This window comes from Theropithecus gelada, chromosome 7b, assembly GCF_003255815.1.
Source record: "Theropithecus gelada isolate Dixy chromosome 7b, Tgel_1.0, whole genome shotgun sequence".
NCBI lineage: Eukaryota > Metazoa > Chordata > Mammalia > Primates > Cercopithecidae > Theropithecus > Theropithecus gelada.
In genome coordinates, this window is record NC_037675.1 from 96772023 (window position 1) to 96798205 (window position 26183).

Sequence of the window (26183 nt, forward strand, 5' to 3'; positions counted from 1 at the left end):
AGAGAGGAAGGGGGCTGAACGTACCATTTTAATCAGAGACCACCTCCTGTGATAACTAACCCACTCCCTCAATAATGACACTAATCCATTCACCAGGGCAGAGCCCTTATGACATAATCATAAAGACTGATCAAAAGCCTGCTGTAAAAACACAGCAAAACTGGAAGTTGCAGTACAGACTGTTGGTTGCCTTCCCCACCCCAAATAACCATTCTCTCCTTCCTCCATAGAATCAGAACCTCTTGTTCTTAGGCGAGCACCACGGGCTTTATTTCCCAGTTTCCTGCGCAGTTAATCGCAACCCAGTGACTAAGTGCTGACCAATAAGATGTCAGCAGAAATGCTATCAGGTAGTTTCTTGAAATGTCCATTAACAGAGAGCTAGCATCTGCCCCTTGATTCTTCTTCATTATCCTTCCTTCTGTCATGCCGCCCGAAACATTAATGTAATGGCTGGAGCTCTAGCAGCCATCTTGGGTCATGAAGTCAAGAGCTACATGGTGGGATGGCAGTGCAATGAGCGAAGAGGAACCTGAGAACCTGCAGATAATCTGACGCACAGCTGCCACACCAGCTTGAACAGGAATGCGTTTTGGTTTACAACAATGTTGTTTTAGGTTTTCTGTAATTCATAGCCAAAACTAATTGAGACTGATCCAAAGTCACCCCTAGGTCTGTCTGACTCCAGGGCTGTGCACTTGAATCTCATCTTCCCATCAGAAGGGATAAGGGAACACCTTCTGTTGGAGGTGGAGAAAGCAAACAAATGCCAACTAGTCTGTTCCCAGGAAGGGCTCTGGGCTCTGTGTTTGCCAGGGGTGGGAGCGAAAGGGTGGCCATCAGATTCCTATCTGTGACTTTCCCTGCAGATATCACTTTACTAGGCTTGAAAGAAGTCTGTAAAGTCTCATTTACAAAGTAAGTCAATGCCTGAGGCTCAGTGGAGTTCCTGTGGTTTTTAGGAGGAAGGGATTTCAAAAATCACTTAGAAGGTGCTTACAGAATCAAAACGGCCACTTTGTGCAGTCCTGCTTAAACAGACACACCAGTGTCATTAAAAAACTATGACAAGAAGATTCCCAGCCCGCTAGTGGTCTCTCTTTAAAGTCAGATTTATTGAAGTCTAATTTACATACAGTATATTTCAGCCTTTCCTGTGTACAGTTCTGTGAGTTCTGGCAAACAAATAAAGCCATGTAACCACCACCATATGGAAGAAATAGAATATTCCATTACCCCCAAAATTCCTTTGTGCCCTATTGTACTCAATCCTCTTCCCCGACTCCCAGCCCCTGATAACCATACATCCATTTTTTGTCCTGATAATTTTGCCTTCTGCAAGCTGTCATATACATGGAATCATGCAATCTGTAGAGCATTTAGAATCTAGCTTCTTTCACTCGGTGGAATGGTTTTGAGATTCATCTGTGCTGTGTGCATTAGCAGTTCTTCCCTTCTTCCTCCTAAGCAGTATTCCACTGCATGGATGTGCCACAATCTGTGGATCCCTTCGCCAGTACAGGGACGTTTGGACTGTGCCCAGTTTTTGGATATTATGAATATGGCAGGCGCACACACACACACACACACACACACACACACACAGCATGCATATGTATGCTCGCCCATGTATATAGTTTTGTGTGTGGATATGCTTCCATTTCCCTTGGCAAATACCATAGAGGAAATCTGAGGCTGTACGTTGGAGTATGTCTCGCTTGATGAGAAACTGCTAGCCACACTTTCCGGAGCAGCTGTACCACTTTGCATTTCCGCCAGCAGCGCATGAGAGCTCCAGATGCTCCCGGGCCTGGCCTGCTGCAAAGTCACACAATTCTCGACTCTCCCAGCTCCCATGGCATCATCGCTCAACCCCACCCCACCTGGCCGCCACCATGGCACCCAATTCGAGCTGGGTTCCTGCCTGCAGTCCTCTCCCTTCCCTTCCCCTCCCCCCCCCAACAGATTTTATACCCCAATGAATCACAAAACACAAAACACAAAGAAGAGCCTGTTCTCTCCCTTGTCATTACTCAGATCTGCCAGAAGGTGGGCGGTGGGTTCTGCTCGGCTTCTCCAGGCTAGCCCGCCGCTGCATCCGCTGCATCAGAAGGGGCATCCTCTTTAGCCAGAAGCTTCTCTCTTGTCTCGCCTGCACCCCTGGAGACCAAAACTGGTGCAAGGAACCAGAGAGACTGTTCAAGGGGCCACACAGCCACTGGTCCAGGCACCCCAAAGAGGAGAGGGTCAGTCATACAAAGAGATAGTAACCTCAGTCGCAGGAATGTGACTCCTCACTTGCCAGCAACTGCCCCACCAAACACACAATTTTTATAGGGAAGAAAGAAGTTTTCCACCAGGCTAAGTTAATCTTGGATCTGAACGTTGGCCCAAGTATAAACCAGGAGGACCTATAACAGGAGTATATTCATGTCTTTGCAAAAAGAGGTACATCTATGCCTGCAAAGGAAGACAGCAGGGAAGACAGAAGTAACCATGAAATAGAGACAGGTGCACATAAATAAGCATATCTAACCTAACATCCAGGGTACCATCTGCCATTCCTATTTTACAGAGGAAGAAAGGGAGTGTAGAGATGCGCCGTAACCTGCTCAGGCCACAGGCCAGGGTGACCAATTTGTGACTCGATCCAGGTTCTCTTGACTCCAAAGTATCTTTGGAAGCAATCTTTTAAAAGCATCTATGTTACCACCAGGTTCCAGTTACTTTGGTGCTCCACAGAAAGCCACTTCCAGTACTCCCAACACTCATTCACTTATTTATATGTTTATTCATTCCTGTATTTATTCATTTACACATTTATTGAGTGCCCTCTATGTGCCTGACATTAGGGAAGCCTCAGTGATTGAACCAGACAAAAATCCTGCCCTGTTAGCACATGGTCTAATGGGAATGAGAGCCAGCGGGGAGAGAAAATGGACTGGGCTGCTCAGGGTCCTCCCTGTGCCCACCCCCACCTCCCACCACCACCACCATGGCCACAGGCCCTTTCCCTACCCAAAAAGGCTCATCCAAGTCAGGAGAGAGCAGATGTAAAAACCCAGGATCCAGAGGACCATTCTGGGCTCTTCAGTGTCCAGGCCCCACTGGATTCATGACAGAATGGGAGACACTCTGAAGGAGCAAGAACACTGCCCAAGAGCCAGGTCCCTCCTCCAGCCCCGCAGGCCATGCACCAGGGCTTCCGGCGTTCATCCATTCATGCCACTGTTTGCTGAGCGCCTATGCTGCACCCGGCGCAGCACCAGGTGCTGGAGACAGGAGGATGAGAGCCGGGCCGCTGCCCACAAGGCCTCACAACACAGTGGAGAGACCACAACCTGTCCACGCCCACTAGGGAGTAGAAGGTAAATGATGGGATGCAAACAGGGCTTCTGAGGTTTGAAGAGACCCTGCTACAAAGAGGCAGAGTCAAGATTTGGGTCCAGGCTGTGGGCTCTAAGCTGTGTGATCATCACCCTATGCCACCACCTCCCACTTGGATTTTTTCTGCATTTAAATCCAGTCTCCCAGATCTGACCTGTGCTGGCCCTCTCCCTTCCCTGCCCAACCTTTGGTTACCGTTTCTCTTCATTTTCATTCTTGCCTTCCATTAGAACTAGCTCAATAGTTCTTTTATTTTTCTGCCTAAGTGCCAAGTGACAGGAGTCTGGGGGGACCCAGAAACCTACACCCTGAAAGAAACAGAATGGCAGTCAAGCATAAATGTTGACCAAGGGCCATAAAATGTTTGACCTCATCATTGTTTTTCTAGGAACCTATCATGAGGAAATTTCACCCCAACATAGAGACACCACTATAGAGCAAGATGCTCAATCAGGCAGCTCTGATTGGACAGCAGCCTCCTGTCTCCCACTGTGGAGACAGCCTGGACGCTCAGTGGGGCACGGTGCGGCCACTCCATGGGCACCACTGGGCTAGCTCTGGGCCAGGCTCCCAGAGGTGGCTGAGACCACATCCTGCCCCCAAAGGGCTCACACCCGATGAGGGAGCCACCACAGTGTGACAATGAAGTGGCAAGAGCTGAAATGCAATGCCAAGGGCAGCAGGGGCCTCACACAGCCCAGGGAGGGCCCCCAACAACATGGAAGGTGCACTGGACAAGACACTCGCCGGCAAAGGCAAAGTAAAGAGTAGGACTCAAATGGGAGAAGACCGGAAACACAAGTGCCAAAGCCACATGTTCAAATGGAGACAGATCAGGAGGGATGCCACGAGAGTGCCGGCAGCAGCTGTGCTGGGGTAAGGGCCCAAAAATGTGGTGATGTGACTTTTATAACTACACAAAACAGAAACAGTAGCCACCACAGATGATTAGCCAAGTGGATAACTCTCTTGAGGATTATATCTGTGCCGGGCAAAGAGCTTCACGAGCACTGCTACTAAGGGCGTGTCAGCAGGCATTGGATTTCAGCAACAGCAGAAGAGGAGACAGGCCAGGGAGGTCAGGGACACGCCCTCGAGCCCATGGTTGGCTTCCCCGTGGGCTCTGTCGCCCGTGGGGGCTCTGTTTTGAGAGAGACCACCCTATAAGGGCAGCGGCCTCCCTCCTGCCTTTTCTCTCTGCTCTGCAACTGCTCCCACCAGCACCCCCATCACCATTTCAGCTCTTCAACCTCACAGTTTCTAGATTTGAGCCTACTTGAGGCCCGAACAGACGGGCCCATGGGTATCTGTGGCCACTGGAGAGCAAATTCTAGGCAAATACTTCACCCATTTGCCCAGAGGCTTCTGATTTCCCTGCACCAGGTGTACAAGGCAAATCCAGGCCTCCAACCCACACCCTCCTCCAACGCCATCCCTGCCCCTAGGGCACAGGATAGAATGGCACCCCCACCCCATCTGACCTGGTGCCAGCTAAGATCAATGGGGTGGCTGATGTGACTCTGCAGCATGTCACCACTAAGGGACTTTGCTAATAAGAGATGAACATCACTGATAGCAGAGACTATGCCACACACAATTGCTGACCATCATGAGAGGGGCCCATGTCGGCTACAGAATGCGGAACAGGGGACTTCCTACTAGGTCCATCTGAAAAGTGGAGATCATTCCCTGTTCATACAGTTGTGAAAACCAAACAGGAAAACCCAACAGGAGTCTTGGCACACAGTTCAGGCTCTATGCACACCCTATTATGTTGTTTTTGGTTTTTTTTTGAGGTGGAGTTTCGCTCTTGTTGCCCAGGCTGGAGTGCAATGGTGCAATCTCGGCTCACTGCAACCTCCAACTCCCAGGTTCAAGTGATTCTCTCGCCTCGGCCTCCTGAGTAGCTGGGATTACAGGTGCACACTACCATGCCTAGCTAATTTTTGTATTATTAGTAGAGACAGGGTTTCATCATGTTGGCCAGGCTAGTCTTGAACTCCTGACTTCAGGTGATCCACCTGCCTCAACCTCCTAAAGTGCTGAGATTACAGGCCTGAACCACTGTGCCCAACCCACACCCTGTTATCTTAATAATGTCATAAGGAGGGGGTTGTCCAACCCCATTTTATACATGGTGCTTCTGAGACTCAGAAAGGTGAAATACCTTGTTCAGGTGATGTTAGAACAGGTCAGTTTCTTTCCTCCAATGGAGTCAAGGGTCAAGTAGGAGTCAAGTGTAGGAGTCCCACTGCAGAATGTCAGGGATAAAATGGGGCAAGTAATTCAGAAAAAGGTTAAGAGCTCAAACACACTACATGATTAAGGAAGAAGAGAATCCTAAGCATGAGAATTTAAAAGGTTTCTTAGAAATTATACTCTGGATGTGGGAACTCACACCTGTAATCCCAGTGACTTAGGAGGCTGACACAGGAGCATTGCCTGAGCCCAGGAGTTCGAGTAGCCCTATTATAGAAAGTCAAATGAAATGGGAAATTGATTTCAACAATGTATTTCATGTAACTGACTATATCCAAAGCATTATCATTTCCACATTTAGGTAATATTTTAAAACAGTTAATGAGATGTTTTGCATTCTTGCTTCATATGACATCTTCAAATTTCATGTATGTTTCATACTTAAAGCACATCTCAATCTGGACTGAACAGGGTTCCTCCATAGCCACACATGACTGGCTCCTACCATCATGGACAGCGGAGGTCTAAGGTTCCTCGGTTTACACAGAAGAAACTGAGGTTGAAATGGAGGACTGAACAAGAATCCACATGCTTGTCATTCACAGAGCCATACTCAATTTCGGTGGCGAATTGGTGTGGCTTAGTGGAAAGAGCACAGGTCGAAGAGTGAGAACGATCCAAGGCCAAATTCTGACCCTGCCACTAACTAGCTGTGAGCCTATGGACTTTGTATTTGGCCTTTCTGAGCTTCAATTTCCCACCTGAAAGTGGAGATAATTCTCTTACCATATAGTTGTGAGAAATAAATATAAAATACCCAACAGGGGTCTTGGCACATAGTAGATGTTCAATAAATGGAAACACGATGATGATGATGATATAGGTAGTGAATATATTCCCATCACCTTTTTTCTTTTTAGCATTTTAATTATTCCCAACCCAGAAAAATGATGCCCTGTCCTAGTCCAGGCAGATCTGCCCACCAGACGGCAGGGGGCAAAGACAGAGGCAGGAAAAAGAAATGGGAGAGACAGTCATGGGGAGAGTAGAGGACACAACCACAGCGTGCTAGAGCCCCAGTGGCCTGCTGCCCCCCAAAGCACATAGATGAGTAAAACAAAAGTCACCCCAACTCTGTGGGCTGGTGTCAGAGCCAACCTGTGGAACCTCTTTGGAGCTGAGCCTGTTTTAAAAGAAGCAAATCACAGACCTTTTGGACTCTCTGATAACGCCCCAGTCCACTGCTTCACTGAATGGAAGAAATCCAGAACCTGCCTCCAATGGCAAAGATGTGACCATCCTCACCTGGCAGGGCGCAAGGGCTCTGTGTATTCGGTACTCCAGATCAAAGGAGACCTCTAATGGAAACCTTGTTAGCTCAGGGCAATAGAGCATGTCCATGAGCCATGCCGCTGCCCACCTCAGCTTCTGGGCGAGTTGTTTCCTCTGCAAGGAATATTCCTACCCCTCCCATTTGGCTAACTCCCATGTATTCTTCTCATTTCAACTTAAAAACACCACCTTCTCTGAACAGCCTTCCATAAAACGTAATGCAGGGTCCCTTTGTTAGACACTCTCCCTGTAGTCTGCCATCACAGCCATCACTATATCCTGATGAGACCGGGGGGACTGAGTCCCTGCCATGGAGCAGAGACTAGGTCTGTTCTCCTCACTTCTGTATCCCTAGTGCCTGGGGAAAAGCCTGGAACCAAGCAGACGCTCAATAAATATTTGTAGGAGGTTGCTGTTGCATGAAGTTAACTCGGGAATCAGAAGGGCTCTGGTTGGTTTGACTTGAAAATCGGCAATATTTTGGAAAATAGAAATAAAATTTGCAGCATCTGCACCTGATGCATTCGGTAATTTTCCATGAAGTAACTTTCCAAAAGGGTCATGCACTATGGTGTCATTTTGTTGGATTTTTCCCACAACTGGAGAGTATCTGGTTATAATGGACACAATTCACAGAAGAGCTATTACATCAACTATTGATTTTCCAAGGGCCCTGAAGCTGAAGCTTCATATCAAAGAGTCTTTTGAGTGAAGGCACATGTAGTTCCCATAACTCTTGTGTGTCCGAGAGTGGAGACAGCTCTTTGGAGAAACACAGCTCCCCCTTCATTTGCCTATTACCCTACCAGCTCTCAAATGGGCAGTACCACTCCCAGGTGGAAATGCTGGGGGAAATTTTGACTGCCACATGACTGGCATTTTGTGGACTCACTCAAGGATGTTAAAACCTCCTGCCATGTGTGGAACATCCCACTCACAGAGGACCATCCTGCTCCAAAAGCTGAGTGGCCACCCCACACTCACACATTGAGGGATGCTGGCCTCAAGCCAGCCTAGGCCATGTCCACAGGGTGAAATGGCTGCAGGGGAAAATGAGTCCAAAAGGTCACATCATTATTAATGAGGAGCCCTACTCCCTCATCCCCAGGTCCGCTGCCCACCCAGGATGGACCGGTCACCTTCCTGAACACCCAGCACATTCCTGCCCTTGCATGCTGGCTCATACCAACCTCCTCACTCACCTGGAGGCCATCCCCACCAAGCCCCACCTACCTGAGCCTCCACCCAACACAAAGTCCTTCTATAGGAAACTTTCCTGGATCACTCAACCCCAATCATCTCTCCCATCTCCAAAAAATTCCAGACCTCTAACCAGACAATTCACTTAGTACTTGTCAACTGCTGCTGTGTGTCTGTCCCTGAGTACAGACACCAAATCTGACATGCCCCAGCACAACCCCAACAGATTGACTAAGTGACCAATTCATTCACCTCATTCAGCTGGGCCACGACAACACTGAGCTATGGTCGTGCCACTGAACTCCAGCCTGGACAACAGGGCAAGACCCCATCTCGAAAAAAGAAAGGAAGCAGGTGGATCACTTGAAGTTAGGAGTTTGAGACTAGCCTGGGCAACACAGTGAAACCCCATTTCTACTAAAAATATGAAAAAAATCAGTGGGGCATGGTGGTGTGCACCTGTAATCCCAGCTACTCAGGAGGCTGAGGCAGGAGAATCGTTTGAACCCGGGAGGCAGAGGTTGCAGTGAGCCGAGATCGCGACACTGCACTCCAGCCTGGGCAACAGAGTGACTTTGTCTCAAAAAAAAAAAAAAAAAAGAAAGAAAGAAAGAGGAAGGAAGGAAAGAAGGAAGCAGGGAAAGAGGGAGGTAGGGAGGGAAGGAGGGAGGAAGGAAGGGGTTAACCTAGACCTAGTCCAGATTAACTGAAATATAACATGAGCCACACATATAACGTTACATTTTCCAGTAGCCCTGTTATATATAAAGTCAAAAGAAACAGGGAAAATTGATTTTCACTCTATATATACATCTATATCCAAAGTATTATCATTTCAACATCTGGGTAATATTTTAAAACAATTAATGAGATTGACCACCAAAGCAAACACATTCCTCTTTTACTTTAAATAAAGGAAAAAAAAAAAAAGTTCATTCAAAAAAGCCTTTACTAGTACTGGGCATTTTTAACACTCATGATTTCACTGAGTCCCCCAGACAACCCTGGGAGGGCTTGACTATTTGTTCAAGTCACATTACAGATAGAAGAGACCAACACACCACAAGGACCCATCATTTGGTTAAAGCACTGCAGCTGTAAAGCGGAGAAGCTAAAATTGAAATCTGGGCCTGGCTTCAAACACTTTCTCTCTTCACCACAGGCCAGGCAGGCTGTCCTTTCTCTGGCTGTGTTCTTATTGATCAACTATGTTTACTAGATAAGGGCTGCAGGATGAACAGGCATCATTTCAGCGGTGCTGGAGGGCAAGGCAGTGATTTGTTCTTTACTGGAGTCTCTAAAGAGTGTTTCCACAGTGCTCCCAGTTCCGGGTGATCCCAACCACTCAAAAATGTAGAAGATCAAGTCAAGTCAGTATCTGATAGAGGCTCAAGCAGGATAACTTTTAATCGTGCCATGAAGAAAAGCTTCACTTAAAAAATTTGGCACCAGCCAGTTCTCCCTCAGGTAGCCTGTGGCTTTGGGCTTGAGGAGGTTTTATAAAAAAAGGCAGGGCTCCAACACCAAACAATGCATGTTCTACCAAATAACGCATTCCCTCAGTGGTGTGGCTTTTCTCTCCCAAGGGGCCAGTGCACCGCACCGCACGTGCAGCAGCGGCTGCAGCTTTAAAACAGCAGCAATCACAACAAGTGCACGAAGGTGAGCGGGGTGTCAAATTAACCCCACGCCGACCCCTGCCAGGCCAAGCTCAAAAGAGCTTTCAGCCCACTGATGGGTGATTAGAGGCCGGGGTGGACCTTGGCAGGGAGTTCACTAGAGAATGTCCTCCACCTCTGCAGCTGCACCCCATATGGACCCCCAACCCTCATGCCTTGGGATCTCAACCACGGATGAACCAAAGGGTGTGGCTGAGAAAATAGCCATTAGGTGTGACCAGTGCCTCCTCTGCAATCCCCCGATTTCTCCTGGTAACCAGTATTCAGCTGCAGCCTGGGAAATGGTCAAAATGAAATGAACATAGCCAGTAGGGATCTGCAGACTTGGAATCTCCAAAGCTAGGACGATGGCAGCATCCATTTGCCAGCCTCCCATCTGGCTGTTCTGAGATGCTTGGAAAAGAAGGGAGAGATTTCTCAGAGACGAGGACGGACCCAACTGGGCTTCTAATTTCAGTCCATCTCCCAACTTTATTGAAGCCTAGAGGAAAGGAATTTTGTTTTACGTATGCATTATGTAGATAATAAACCCTCAACAATGGCAAGAACGGAAGAAGGGGAGACAGCAACACAATTCTAGGGAGTAGCAAGAAGGACCAGTGGTCACGGATTTGGCAAATTCAAAGAAATCTACAGCTTCAGCCAGACGTGGTGGCTCACACCTGTAATCTCAGCACATCGGGGGTCCAAGGCGGGAGGATCACTTGAGCCCGGGAGTTTGATGCCAACCTGGGCAACACAGTGAGACTTTGTCTCTACAAAAAACTAACAAAATTAGGCATGGTGGTGTGCGCCTGTGGTCTCAGCTACTTGGGAGACTGAGGCAGGAGGTTTGATTGAGACCAGGAGTTCAAGGCTGCAGTTTGCCATTATGGCGCCACTGCACTCCAGCCTGCAGCCTGGGTGACAGAGAGAAACCCTGTTTTAAAAGAAAAAAAAAAAAAAAGGAATCTACATGCTCAGTGACATCAAGAAAGGATAAAAATCAAGCCAATGTACAACCCAGAAGTCCCAAATGGTTGGGAATTAGTGGTGGCAGGTATCTGTGGAAATGGGGTTAAAGTGCAGGGATGCACTAAGAGGATGAGACGAAAGAACCAGCTGGATCCGTGTATCCCTCCCCCATGTCTCCCAGCTGGGTGACTGTCCCTCCCCCATCAGGCACAGGACTGGAAGTTTATTCTCTAAAGAGGTTGAAAAAAACTGAGAAGATCTCAATGCAAATTGTACTGTACAATCTGTATAGTACGATTGTACTGATTGTACAGATTGTTGTGCAATCTGTGCAACAGGCAGATTAAGTGATTTTATACATACTACATACAGAGGACCAATGCCTCCCAAGCACACTTCCTTCTTGCAGCTCCCAAGCCCCTGACTCCTCACCCCCAGCAGCCTGGTCTTGACCCTCCAGATAGGAGACTGTAAGACCCTTCCGTGGGGAGTCCAAGCAGCCCGGGAGGAAAGACCTAAAGATACTGGCATGAGGGTCCCCATGAAACAGTCCAGTAGGGACCTATGGGAGAAGCTTCCAGTCAGGAAAGACACCCATGTGCTCAGAACCTGCAGAATGCTTATTAGTCCCCAACTCTTAAATAGGAGAAAGCAACCAAGGGACTATGAGGTAGCTAAAGAAAGAAGTCCTCTAACACGAAAGCTTCAGATCAGGCGAAGCCAAGAGAAGGGGTGCACAGGTCCATCACATCCAGTGTGCGCTGGGCCCTCTCTAAGACCTTCACCTCTAGTAACTCATGCAATTAGCGCAGCTCCCAAAGCAGACATCAGTATTATTCTTCCCGTTGTACAGATGAGGCCTTTGAAAAAGAGAGAGGTTAAATAACTTGTCCAAAATCATAAACCTAGTAAGTGGCAGAGCCAGGATTCCCAACTAGCCATTTGGCTCCATGCCATTGAGCGCTGTGTGAGCCACCTCTCAAAGCTCCACCCCAGCCCTGTCCATCATGACCATCCACGGCGTGTAAGAGAAGATACTGCAGTCATGAACAAGAGGCTTCTTTGAAGAATAAGAGAGAGTTCTCGCAAATTAAAAATGTGATAGGTTAAAATACGGAATGTAAAATTGATGGCATCTCCCAGAAAGCAGAACAAAAAGTAAAAGGGATTAAAAAATAGAAAAAGTAAGAGAATTGGAGGATCAGCCCATGAGGACTGATATCCAAGTAAGAGGAGTTCTAGAAGGTCAGAAAACCAAGAAGCAGAAATCATACTGGATTGTCCAATAAAATTTCCCAGAACTGAAGGATAGTTTCCAGAAAGGTCTCACTAAGGGCACACAGCATAATGGATGAAAAGAGACCAGCACCAAGGCAGGTCACCTTGAAGTCTCAGGTTGCTGGGGACAAACCAAGGCTCCTGTGAGTCTCCAGACAGCATGAAGCAGGACGCACACAGAGGATTAGAGATGACTTCATGCTTCTCTATAGCTACCCTAGAAGCAGGCAGACAGTGGAGCCAGGAACACTTCAATACACTGAAAGAAAATCATTTCCAACCTGGAATTTGATGCCCAGCTAATGTAGCAATCAAGAAATAGAGAATAAGTTCATTTTCCCATGCGCAAATTCTCAGAGAATCTACCACCCAGGCACTCTCTCTCAGGAAGGATGTGCTCCTATATTCAAGGAGTGAAGCCGTCAGAGAAAGGCACGAAGCTGGAGATCTGACCCAGGAGAGAAGCCACGGGGACCACAGGTGACAGTGACAGGCAGTCCAGGTGACAGCTGGGCCCCAAGTGTGGAGGACAGCACAAGTTCAGACTGAAGAAAGTCAGAGGCCCCAGACTTGCTCAAGAAGAGAGAACTAGCCAGGCATGTTGGCTCATACCTGTAATCTCAACACTTTGGGAAGCGGAGGCAGGCAGATTATTTGAGGTCAGGAGTTCAAGACCAGCCTGGCCTACAGAGTGAAACCCCATCGCTGCTAAAAATACAAAAAAATTAGCTGGGCATGGTGGTGCACGCCTGTAATCCCAGCTACTTGGGAAGTGGCGGCTGAGGCAGGAGAATCACTTGAACCCAAGAGGCGGAGGTTGCAGTGAGCCGAGATCACACCACTGCACAGAGACAGTGATCACACCTGGGCGACAGAGCTAGACTCCATCTCAAACAAAAAAAGAGAAGAGATAAATGAGACACTTTACCTGATGCACCCAAACAACTTAAAGAGATCTAGAATAGTGAGAGAGTTTCAGATGAATTAATAAGCCACACCCCACCACCAACAGCAACAGCAGATAATATTTAATTCCGAAGAAAACAAAAAGCAGATCAGTTAAGGAAAAGTGACCATCATTAACTACACAACTAAGCTCTGAAGAGCACTGACCTACTACTGACACTGTAAACCCCAATTACTGATCTTACCAAAATTATGATGAAAATACGTTAGGAAGTTGAGAGAGGGGGCAGATTTGAGGTTAAAGGAGGTAAAGAGGAGTCCTACATCCTCACCTTCTACAGAAAGAAACCAGAGCTGAGAACCAAAAAATCAAGATGAAGCAATACATGCATGTTATTTAGAGACATGGAAGAAAATACTAAAATCATCAGCTTAAAAAACAATGCAGGCCATATCCTCCAGGGAAGGGGGCTGGGGTGTCACTGTTTTCCATAGAAACCTTAAAGGAAGGGCAAGGGAATGGGGAAACAGGCATTGATGAAGACATGTGACCTCACTGAATGTTCTAGCAACCAGGAGAAGTTGGGGTTATCATCTCTTTCCACCAAAAAGACAGGGTCGGGCTCACAGCTACCCACAGCCAGTCAATACTGAAAACAGGCTCAAATCCAGCTCTGCCAAACCCAGCATCCACACTCTCCCTTTGATTCCACATTCATGCATTCAACAATATAAACTGAGCACTCTCTAAGCCTGGGTCACAGGGGTGGCCAGGGCAGACTCCAGCACCTGACCCAATGGGGCTTCTGGTCTACCCGGGCAAACCATCACTAACAACAAATCCAAGTGTAGCAGTGCCTCCCCTACACAGCCTCAACCTAGGACTACAGCACTTATCTGATTCCCGCTATTCCTCTTCCTTTCCTCGCCCACTTGCAGCCCCTCACTGACCTCATGGCATTGTGACATCTCTGTCTCCCACGGGTCAGCCATCACATGCCATTTCATGGCCCTCGACCATGGAACTCCTGGGAATTCAATACAGGCCATTGCCAGGGCAACTTCCTGCTTTCAGCGCCCAAGGCCCTTGGCTTTGAATCGGGGGGTAACACGTTTGGTTTGTTTTAGATCACAGTTAAGCTCACAGGCCAGGCCACCTCTCCAAGAGAGAGTTCCACACTTGTGTACATGAAAGGACAGTAAGTAGCCTTTGTAGACCGGCCTCCAGAAAGGCCTGGTGAGTCTAGGGTGCTGCAGCAAATACCTGGAGATACCACAGTGTGCTGTGAAACCTCACGTCTGCTGCCCACTCGCTGAGAACAGGGCAAAGCCACTGAGCCCCTCTGACCTTGGAGTCTGCATCTGTGAAGTAGGGGCCCTAGAGGGTCACATCAGCGTTAAACGACATAATGGAGATGGCTCTGCTTTATCATCTGCCATCGCCATAACACAACATGGGGACGAGAGGGTGGTTCCCATGGCTGCCTCTGCTCACTTCTGCCATCATTCAAGGTTATGAGAATTTCATCTCCTCAATTTCTTCAGACGGCATCCCTATCTCCACTCTTTTGAGATCCACCCCGGGGAATCATCAGGCAGAAATCTACAGTCAAGAAGTCAGCCTTTATTTTGTTAGTTCAAGAAACCTGGTGTGTAAATGACTCTGAACAGAACCAGATGGGCCACTGAACAGACTCTGATAAGGCTCAGCAGCAAGGCTGGTTGACATCTTGCCCAACATCCTTTAGCTGGGGTGCAGTTTTCTTTCTGGGCTCCAAGTAAGTCAATTCCCCTCTCGAGCACCACCTGGTCCTTAATCTAATGCTGGTCAAGTCTCTCCCCATGTCCCCACATTCAAATTTCATCTTACTACCCAGCCCCTGCCTGACTCCACCTTCCCAGGCTTACCTCTGATTCTTGGTTCTACCACTTGTTAACTCAATGGCTTGGAACCTGTGACAATCTCACTCAGCCTTAGTTCTCGGGGCTGATAATAAAGCCCACCATGAGAGTTCTTCCAAGGACGTGGCACAGGGACCTGCACTGTGGTCACCTCTCCCCAGCCTACCAACCCCCTCCTCGCACACACTCCGCATGATCACATCAGTGCCCTATAACCAATAAAGACAGTCCCTGACTTAATTGATTTTCATACAGCATGCACTATATATTATACATATTGCAACAACAACAATACCACAGACTGTCTTCTGTAACTCAGGTTGCAACTCCCCCAGTGTGATCTGACAAGGAAGAAGCCGTGCGCACGCATAGGGGAGCTTTTTCAGCCGCACAGCCATATATTTGGAATATTACTGGAATGTCTGATTGCATTTCATCCTTGTTTTATAAAAACAAGTAGAAACAGAAGAAAAAAAAATGGGAAGTGTGGTTATCCATGATCATTACTGGTTTCACAAACCTACCAGGAGACAACAATGGAACTGGGGCCATGAAAATTGTGGGGCTAATCCCGTGTTCAGCCAAGGAGGGAGAGGGAGGCCAGGGAGGTTGGAAACACAGATGACATCATTCAACAGCACTGAAACAGTGAGGTAGGATTACGACTTTTTTCCCCATTATTTGGCAGTTGAAGTCCCTTGTAGCTTACATGTCTAGCCTGGGACTTTCAATATGTGATGTAATAAAATGAAAACTTGGAAACTGTCTATAGAACCGTATTTTAATGATGCTGTCTTGTTTTCTAAACAAACATATTTCACATCAAGTAGAAGATTGCTTACCCAACACAACCAGGACTCAGCTTGCTCTAGGGTAACGGCATTTCCAGGGTTCATGTATCTCCACTCCAAAAGAACACAAGGATTAGAATAGAGATGTTACTGCTGCAAGAACATGTCCAGTCCCAGAATCCACACAACAGTGTATGCAACTAGAGGACACTATGACGCCACCCTCTTTGTCCCAGGGCCACAGGGCATAGATGAGAGACTACCATGACACAACGCCACCACCTTCTCCGGTCTCCTGGGTAAAGAGTTTGTTGGCTCACGCTGGCCTCTCCCTTCCTCTTAAAGCCCACTCCTACCCTTTGTCAGGCAGCCTCCCCGAGTTCTCCAGCCAGGTGGTGGCAGCCCTGTGACCACAGCCCTGGTCTGTGCACTCTCAGCTAAAGCTTGCTGCCCCCACCCTGGTCTCCACCAAACTCGCAGAGAAACCTACAGGGCAGTCCAGCTGTGCAAATATCTCCCCAATGTGTCTATTCTATGGAAGCAGAGAAGGCTTGACAGCCATTTGTTATTTATTTGTGTATGAGATTCCCATGGCTGCTGTGACAGATTACCATATGCTTAGTGGCTGAAAACAACACAAATATATTCTCTTCTAGTTCTGAAGGTCAGAAGTCTGAATGGGTTTTACCAGCTAAAACCAAGGTTACAGGCAAGGCTGTGTTCCTTCTGGAGATTCTAAAGGGGAATCCAGGTGTTCCCTCTTCTGGCTTGTAGAGGCCTGATATGGTTTGGGTGTGTGTCCCCTCCAAATCTCAGGTTGAAATGTGATCCACAGTGTTGGAGGTGGGCCCTGCACTGGCTCCCCTTCCCTTCCCTTCTGCCATGACTGAAAGCTTCCTGAGGCCTCCCCAGAAGCAGATGCTGGCACCACACTTCCTGAACAGCGTGCAGAACCGTGAGCCAATTAAACTTTTCTTTGTAAATTACCCAGCCTCAGGTATTCCTTTAGAGCAATGCAAAAACAGCCTAACACAAGGCCCCTGCGTTCCTTGGCTCCTGGCCCCATCCTGCAGCAGCACCGCTCTCAACTCTGCTTCCATGATCACATCTCCTCTCTCCCTCTCTCTCTGACCCTCCTGCTTCCTTCTTAGAAGGAGCTTGTAATTAGTTGGGTCCACTTGGATAATCCAAGATAATCTCCTTATCTCAAGATCCTTCACTTAATCACATCTGCCAAGTCCCTTTTACCAAGGAAGAGGACATATTCACCCGTTTGGGGGATTAGGATGTGGACATCTTGCGGGGGGGGCATTGTCCAGCCTATAACGGTTCTGAAGACCTGCTTCATGTTAGGGGCTGGCAGGACAAAGATGCACACACTCCACTCAGGGTTCCAATCAGAGGCGGGCTCAGAGGGCATTTGTGAAGCCCCTGGGAGTCCAGACCCCAGGACTGTGAGTTCTGCCCAGGAGGGCACAGACAGGGCCCAAAGAGGCTGTTCTGGGCATGGTCACAGTCATTCTCTGCAGAAAGGACTGTGTGGACAAAGGCAGAGCAAGGGGAAAGGGCATGGCCTATGGGCGAACCTGGAAGACACCTGGGTGCAGCTGTGGCCCAGCTCCCTCAAGGAAGGCCAGGAGAGATGGGGGCAGGGCACAGAGCAGTGCTTCTGCCCAAGGGCAAAGAGCCCTGGTGGAGAGATGGACCGGGTGCAAGAAATGTCTTCAGGTTGCAGGGCCGGAGCAGGACAGGGGCACTGGAGGTAGGGTAGACAGTGGTCGTGGCAATTAACAAGGAGAATGTGTGCAAAGGAGGCAAACATGGGAAGGCCCAAGTGTGACAGATATTCAGGGCCAGGAGTGATGGGACACGGCAGGCAAGGGAAGGGGCACGTGAACAGTGCTATCTGAAGGTTCAGGTTCCTCCATCACCAGATTGGCAGGTCACCTCCGAGCCCCCTCCCCACCTGCCGCCCCAGTTCTCAGCTGGAAGGGCTCAGAACACTGCTTTTAAGTATGTCATACCATAGAGGATTAAAAATAGTTTTAAAAAGGAGAGGGATATAAATATCGCAAAGGCTCCTGGCTGCATGGAGAACCCCCTAGGAGAGGAAAGCAGGGGTGGGGCGTGCCTCCACCATCGGAGCCCTGGGGTCCTTGCAGTTAGAACCGGAGGTCTGCAGCTCTGCAGGAGCTGAAAGTAGTTCTGGTCAACACCAAAATGACCCCAGGACTTCTGTAAATTCCCCAAATCCTCCTTGCTTTTTCTGTGCTTTGGGGACACTGGACCACAATCTCCAAGAAGCAGTAGAACACAAGGGAACCAAATAAAAAGAGGAACAGAAATAAAAGGTGAAGGTCAACTGCATGGGCCCATCTGGGACGCACCATCCTGCATTCCCTGACCCAACCCTGGCTTCCGTCCCGCTGAGGAGCTTGCTGGGACTCTCCCTGACTCCATGACCCCCCAAAACAAGCTCCCCTACCCAGTGGGTTTATGGGACAGATTCTCCTCTGTGCCCCATCTTCTGCCACCTTCTTCATCCCAGGGATACAGAACATACAGGCAACCACTGTGACATGACATCACCACGTTCTCTGGCCTCCTGGGTAGACAGTCTGTGAGTCACGCGGGCCTCTTCCTTCCCCTGAGTCCCACTCTCCTGCCTTCTGTCAGGAAGCCTCCCCGGGGTTCTGTGGTCAGGTGGTGGCAGCCCCGTGACCAGAGCCCCGGTCTGTACACTCTCAGCTCAGGCCTGTTGCCACTATCCTGTTCTCCACCAAACTTACAGAGAAACCTACAGGGCCGTCCAGCTGTGCAAATATCCCCCTCAAGGCTGGACTGGGCCTCCCTCTCCACCCTACACTCCTGCAGGACCCCACAGTTCCTACACGCTGATCTCAACCTCACCATACCCCTGTCCTCTCTGTACTGAGAACTCCTAGCGTGTCCCATTCACCCATCCCTCCATCCCAAGCTCCCAGAATTTCAGGAGGACTCGACAACTGTTATTTGATCAAAGGACCAGGCTTTGAGTGGGTAAGCCCATTTCTAAAGCAGGTTCAAAATGTACCCCAGGCAGAAAGGCACCCTTTGGAGAAGGTTGGGCTGTCACACATACAACAAGCATTCCCTGCTGTCATCACCAGATCACGTGCCCTGGGTCTAGGTTTAGAAAATACAGTTCCTAACTTCCTACAGGAAGTCTTCCAGATTGCCGTATTCTGCATAGCAGCCTGATACTTGCTGACAAGGACACATTTCCTACTCTGGCCTCACCCCACCAACCTGATTCCAGCCTCCTAGGCCTCTATATTCACATCTTGCTGCTGGAAAGAAGAGTGATCCCTCGTACCACAGATGTTGGGGTTTTCTTCTGGATAGAATCACACGTGGGATAACAATGACCAGGCAAGTGTGGGAGGCACGTGGCAGCGGTTCCAAGACAACGTCTGAGTTCCGGGATGTGGGGGCATCTTGATGGTTTTCATCCTGGGCTGCTGTTACAAGGCAGAGCAACTGACTTAAGCAAAAACATCTCTGACACACACACACACACAGATACACACAAAAAATACACACACACGGCCTGATGCAGTGACACACCTGTAATCCCAGTACTTTGGGAGGCCGAGGCGGGTGGATCACCTGAGGTCAGGAGTTCGAGACCAGCCTGGCCGACATGGTGAAACCCCGTCTCTACTAATAATATAAAAATTAGCCGGGCATGGTGGCGCATGCCTGTAATCCCAGCTACTCAAGATGCTGAAGCAGAAGAATTGCTTGAACCCAAGAGGCGGAGGTTGCAGTGAGCCAAGATCGTGCCATTGCACTCCAGCCTGGGTGACAAGAGTAAAACTCTGTCTCAAAAATAAAAATAAAAATAAAAAACACACATACACATACCCCTTTTCTTTTGCTGAGAGCATTTTACTAACACTTTCTCCATTTCTATCTTCCTCTTTTTCTACACTGGGCTGGATGATACATAGTTTTGGTTTTGTGGGTACTTCTTTGCCTCAACTACTCAGCTGTTCCCTTGTCCAGCAAAAGCAGCCATAGGCAATATGCAAATAAATGGGTGTGGCTATGTGCCAATAAAACTTTATTCACAAAAAGAGGCTGCGGGCCAGATTTGGCCTGTGGGCCATGATTTGCAAATCCCTACTCTGATAGAAAGAAAGTAGGAAAAGAAGACCTAGAAAGAAAGAAAAAGTTCAAGGTTTTTTGATGCTGCACTTATGATTTCTGATGCTGCCTCTAATTCCTTCTGTGACTAACGCAATCTACCACTGTTTAAACAAAAAAAAAAGAGGCACGGGGAAAGAAAAAAAAAATTTACAAAAAGGTTTCCATGGGAATGGGGAGTTCACTTTTAATGGTTCAATCACAGAAAAGACAATTACTTTATTTTTCTCTCTTCCCCTCAGACATAGGGCAGATGTGATCTATGGCTTGTTGGGCAGAGGGACTTTGTCCAGAGCCTCAGCTATTCCAGTGAAAAATTAAATGCCAGAGTGTTCCACAGGTCAGGGAGGGCAGTTGATGAAATCTGGGCCTCTTGGGCAAACGGTTGCTTCCCCAGAGCTGTCGATCTGGTAAGACAGCCGCCTCTCTCACGAGGCTGTAGGGCCAGCAGGTAGCTCTGGACTGCTCTGATGCAAAGTCGTGGCTACTGACACGTGATTCAGTGGCGAAACCTCTTCCTCGGTCTCCTGCCAACTGGACTGAGGGCTTCTCTCTCCCTGCCGAAAAGCCATTTGCGAGATGGGCTTCTGTTTGACCTGGCCCCTGAACACTCTTGTTCCTTGGTACAAACATGCATGGGTGGAGTCCGGAGCCCTTTGTTTGTCCTGATTGCCGGCTGGCCACTAAACCTCCCTAGGTAACTTCAACTTGACAGCCAAGGACAAGCCAAGAATGGACATCATTTACCATGTGTACTTGTATAGCAAAGCTTATGAAATGCAGCATTTTCTACCCGGGACACTTGGTGGAAGTGAATCTCCAGCACTCCACAGTGAAAAGAATCAAGGATGCAGCCAGCAGCGCTTAGCAGAGCCCAGAGTCACACACCAGCCATCACTCACGCATGCCAGGGGATGGAATGCAGATGGCTTTAGGTGGGCACCTGCCCAGGCCCACCACTCCTTGACCACCTTCCCAGGGGTGGATTTGAGCCCCAGATAAACCAACCCTCTCATTTTGCAAATGAGGAAACTAAGGAACAGCAAGGGAGAGAGATTTTCCAGAATCTCACAAGTTCGTGACAAAGCCAGGACCCGGGCTCAGGCCTTCAGCCTCTGAGTCTTGGCTGTGGCTTCCCCAGCTGCACAATGCTCTACCTGGAAAGGCCCCTCGGGAAAAATCCACACCATGAGATAGGGATGGAGCCGGCACTAGAACACGGCCTTTTGCCTGTAATCAGGAATGAACTCAAAGCCCGTGGCCTGACCCCAGCCACAGCCAGAAACACACTTTCTACATGATGATTCATCCCTTAGAACCAAGCACACAGCCCCAGGGGTAGTGCCCTGGCAGGCAATTCCTTGACAGGAAACCTGTGCATTTGGTTTTCTTTGAGTTTTTATATAGAAACCTTCAGTGCACTTGCTGTGCCCTCTAAGAGCTGGCGGAGGTGGGAATGGGAACAGTCCCCACTTGGCTCCATCCCTTCTCTGGCTGCTGGATAACAGTGACCACGGCGGCATCCCATCCCACCACTGCATGCTCCACTGCTGTGTGAAAGGAAGGTCTAGAGATAGGGAGGTAAAGATGGGGTGATAAGGAACTGGAGGGGCAGGCTGTGGGGGCAGGAAGTGCTGGGGAGTTAAGGGAGAGAAGGTTGGCGTGGCATCCTGAGCCAGGCCACAGGTGACCTTGAACAGCAGGTCAAGGGGCTTGGCCTTCATCCTGTAAGCCAGTGCAACCCAGCCTTTTTCTCACGGTGACATGGGACCATGATACTGTTTGTCCTGGGGTGGACCAAAGAGCTGTGTTGCCCTTAGCTCACGGGGTTGGGAAGCTCTGCTGTAGGTCACAAAACCTACCGGTGGCTTCAGCAACAACATGCTGGAGTGGCCGGGTGGTGGGTGGAAAGCAGTAAAGAAGTCAGTCACTGCGGAGTCCAAGCTCGCATGAGGAACACCTGCGCCTGGGCCTGAGCCAGTGGAACAAAAGGAGAAAGTGGGCCACATGGGCCGGGGCTGATCCTTCTGAAAATGCGGGCCCTGCCCTGCCTCTGAGCCTGCCTTGAGGGGATTCCAATAATTTCTCTCCCTTCTGCACTGTGCAACCCAGAACCTACGCAGTCAAGTTTCTGCTTGGCCTTCGAAGTCCAGGTCAAGAATTACAGCACCAAATCCCAAAAGTACCAGAACGACAGGGGATGGCCCAAAGCAGAACTGACCTCTGCACTGCTAGAATCAGAAAATTCAAGCTCCAGTCTGGCTGGGTGCCCAGGACAGTTTCACGCTCCTGAGAGGCAGAGACTAGAACCAGCTTTCATTCCCCAATGTCTGCAAGATGCTACGTGCTTGACACACATGTGCTAAACTGCTCAGAGAAGGGCTGTGGGTTTCTCGGGTGGTGCAGGCTTCCCACATGAATGGAGTCTTCTTTAAATCCTGGCCTGACACCCCTTTTTGTCCAACAGTACAGTGATCCCCAGAACTGGTGGAATACTGAGCTGGACCCCGAGGTTCAGGCAAACAGGGAGGGGGGCAGCCAGAGTAGCTTGTCTTTGGAAGGACACCGGAGCCCTTGTAGCCAACAGCCAGGCAGGGAATTAACACACAGACCTATTAACTCACCAGCTCTAACGTCAATTCTAGAAAATATGTCCCTGCCTTCCCACATGGCTCCAAGGAAGCGGGGACCACCTGGCAGAGGCTGCCAGCATCCTGCAATTCTACCTTCTCCTCTCCAAAAAGGTCAACAGTTTGGACCACCCCCGTTTCCTTGCAAGGGACCCTGTGAGGGTGGCACAGGCAGTCTGCCCAGAGGGACACGTCCATGCTCTGCCAGAGGGCTCCTCCTTGACAAAGGTCTTTTTGAGCTACGCATGTGAACATATCCACGAGAAGTGCATCTGCTCAGACACAGGAAGGTGAGTGGCAGGCCTCTTGGGAGGGGCCACCACTCTGCCCAGCTCACCCTGACCTCCAAAGACAGGTCTGGAAATCTTCATTCCAATGTTTTTTGGGGGAGGATCTATGACATCACAATCATATTGCATGGATTTCAGAATCCCACTGTTCAGCGTGAGAGATAAAAGCCTCGGATGAGCAAGTGAGCAGAGGCCAAGATACATCTAAGTCAACTTAAACATATGGATATATGGAAACATACAGCTCTATTATGAAACTATTCTTCCCTGAAATGCAATATCCCAGAGGCTGTAACCTCAGGGCTACCCCTCATTAATGACCCCAGGATCACCCCATCCCAGGGCCCCAAGGGAGTCAAAGCTTTCTGAAAAGAATCAGGAATGCCTGACCCTGACAGCAGCTGCTGCCTGCAGATGGAGGCCGGGAATCCTTCTCAATCCCTATGATTACAGATCCATAAGATCCCACGGTAGCCCTCCTTCCATCGCCACGACAACTGCAACTACCTGTGCTGTAAGCAGGCACACAGCTTCAATGGCAGCCCCTCTGCCTGGACTCCTCCTGCCCCCCTTAACTTGACTATCCCCTGCACTGAGTTCAGAAGAACAAGGCCCCTGCTGGTGGCCCCCAAAGCCAATCATCCAGGCACATCTGGGGCCAGCTGACATCCGACAGCCAGTTATGGCAGATGCTCTAAGCTCGGCGTGGAGCACCTTCTGGACTCGGCCCTTTGGCTGAGACTTCCTGAGTACCACAGGAGCAAGGAGAGAAAACGCCTATTAAGCATTCGGTCAAGAGACTAACCAAGGGAAAAATCAAGAGAAGACAGATGCCTGCCCCCACTCCATTCCCAGCCTCTTCTCAGCAATGCTAAGCAAAGCACAAAGTCCGACACGGTAACTCTACAGTGCTAATGCCCCCCAAAGACACAGACAGCTTCATTCATTCATAATAGCCCCAAAATGCACACAACCCAAAGGACCCTCAACAGGTGAATGGATCATCAAGCGGTGATGCATCCATACCATGGAATAGCACTCAGCAAGAAAAGGAGGTCCAGACACAGGCGAGAGCACAGAAGAATAACACCAGCACAATGCTGAAGAAAAAAAAAAAAAAAGGCCGGAGTACACACTGTATGATCCAATTGTATATCAGGTTCTAGCGGCAAAACTAATGTTCAGTAATGAAGATCAAGCTAGTTCCCTTGGTGGTCAGGGGCAGTGTTACTGGCTGGGAAAGAAGATGAAACCATCATCTAGGTTACTGGAAATCTACACCTTGATCTGGGTGGTTGTTACATAGATGTACCCAAAAATAAAGCTTTCTTGAACTTAAGAATAAGTGCACATTTAAACATGTACATAAATTTAAAAGTTTATTTTTTTAATGGCAAAGCCTGTTGATGCTTAAATTGTAACTGACATTTGCCTAAAAGTGAGGACAGTTCACTGGGAGCTGAGGGAGAGGAGCCTACTCAGTGAACTCCTACCCAACCTCCAGGACCCATCTCAAATTGTCCCTATTCTGTGAAACCTTCTCCCACTGTTCTGGTTGTAACCTAATGCTCATATTGCGGGGCATCTCTTCACAACAGTCAATCTTCTCTAAACCAGGAGCTAATCCTAGAGGAATGCAGGAACTTGTTACACCAAGCATTGGTTAGTATGTGCTTATTAAACACTCAATGATTGCCTAAGAAAGACAGGTACACACACACCCTGACAGTCCAAACAAGACCGCATCTCAGTAGACACTAATGCCCACCCCCAAAGAGGATGTCAGTTCTTCTCAGGCAACAGGATCCAGGCACTTGGCTTATTTCAACAACCCAGCCCAAGCCCCCTCCTCTAACACAAATCACAGCCAGAAGAGATCAGACGGGCACAGAGCAAACTCAGTTTCCAGTGTCCACCCCAGGAGGTTCCTCACTCCTTTTGAGGTCACCTCTGCCAGCACAGTCCTTGCCCAACCTAGGGACGGGACAGATCCACCTAGGCTCCCAGAAAGCATTTAATCAGGTGTAATGTTTAAACTTGACTGCTTGGCCATCACCCAGCAGCTGGGGCTCCCTGCCCTCCAACAGTAAAGTCGCTGCCCTCGCTGGGGGAGGGCACCCACAGCCCCATCGCCTCTCTGCCCAGGCCTCCCAGCTCCTAGCCACTCCTAATCTTGAACTCTCTAGAAACCCAAGCCTGCAGGGGAAGCAGCTACAGAAACTTCACCTGCACGGGTCAATGTGGGTGAAGAAGGGCCAGAAGTGGTGTTTTGTCTAGTTCTGCAAAGTTCACACATGAAAAAAAAAAAAAAAAAAAAAAAAAAAAAGAAGCTGGAGATACAGCTCCATGAATAGCAGCTCTCTTTTGGGTGGGTAGGTTGTGGGGGGCAGATTATGGGTGACTTTTTTCCTTCAAATATTTGTGTGCTTTCTAAGTTTCCACATTGAATAAATTCTTTTGAAAGAGAAACACACTTCATGTGTGGCACCGCCACCCCCAGCCGCTCTCCACCACTGGAGTTTCTTTTTCACCTCTTCTCATCTACCTCCCAGGTAGACGCCTTGGTCCCAATGTCCTGTGCCCAGGCGGGGTCGGAGGTGGGGGTGGGGGGGCTCTTGCCCTCTCCCCATTTGGAGTCCTGATCCTGCAGGGGAGAGGCAGCTCCCTAAGCAAAGAGGCCGCTGGAGTTGGGTGCTTGACTGACCCCGCCGATCCGATCCGCACCCCTGGCACCCTCTCCCCAAATCACCCCCCTGAAGCACCGCCCACCATTCAATTCCCCTTGCCTCGAAGGTACTTAGGAAGTGCGCGAACTCTCACACACACACACACACACACACACACACACAGAGTCGCACTGTCTCCTCCCCTCCCTGACCTGGGCCACCGCCCCCAACAGCCCACGTACAAACTTCTCCAAACTCGCAGCGGTGGCTGGAGGGGGTGGTGACGTCCCCCTAATGAAAATGAGAGCCCTCTCCCCTCAACGCACACACGTGTGGCGCCCCACCCCCTGGGCAACTGTAAATCTGGCCGGAGCTGGCCGCCCTGGGGCTTGGGGGCGGGCGTCCAACCCCAGCCTCTCACCCCAAGGCAAGTGACAGGAACAACTAGCGGCCGGCGAGCGGGGGCGGCGCGGGGGAGTTGCCAAGTGTCTAAGCTGCGCCCCGGGCTCCCCAAGCGCCCGGCCGGGCGATCCCGGGGCGAGCCTGGGCTGCGTTACCTTGCAGGTTCTGCACTCGGATGTCGCTGATCTGCCCGATGAGCTCCTCGCGTTGGAACCAGTCCCACTCGTGTGCAGCCATGAAGCGCGGGCGGGAGGGCCCGGGCCAGCGCGGCGCGGGCGGCGGGCGCGGAGAGCCTGGCGGGCGGGCGCGCGAGCGGCACGCACCCGGCGAGGGCGCCGCGGAGCTGGAGCCGCACATCCGAGTGCAGAACCTGCAAGGT

The 26183-nt window shown here is 49.6% G+C and overlaps 1 protein-coding gene across 1 annotated transcript in view; it reads right to left on the bottom strand.

The window, feature by feature from the left end:
• Positions 1 to 26151, bottom strand: part of CLMN (calmin) — a 132430-nt gene extending 106279 nt beyond the window's left edge. The window contains exon 1 of the mRNA XM_025391661.1: positions 25960 to 26151. Coding sequence (XP_025247446.1) covers positions 25960 to 26041 — 82 coding nt within the window. The 5' untranslated portion in view covers positions 26042 to 26151. The remainder of the gene's footprint in view (positions 1 to 25959) is intronic.
• Positions 26152 to 26183: the final 32 nt, after the last annotated feature.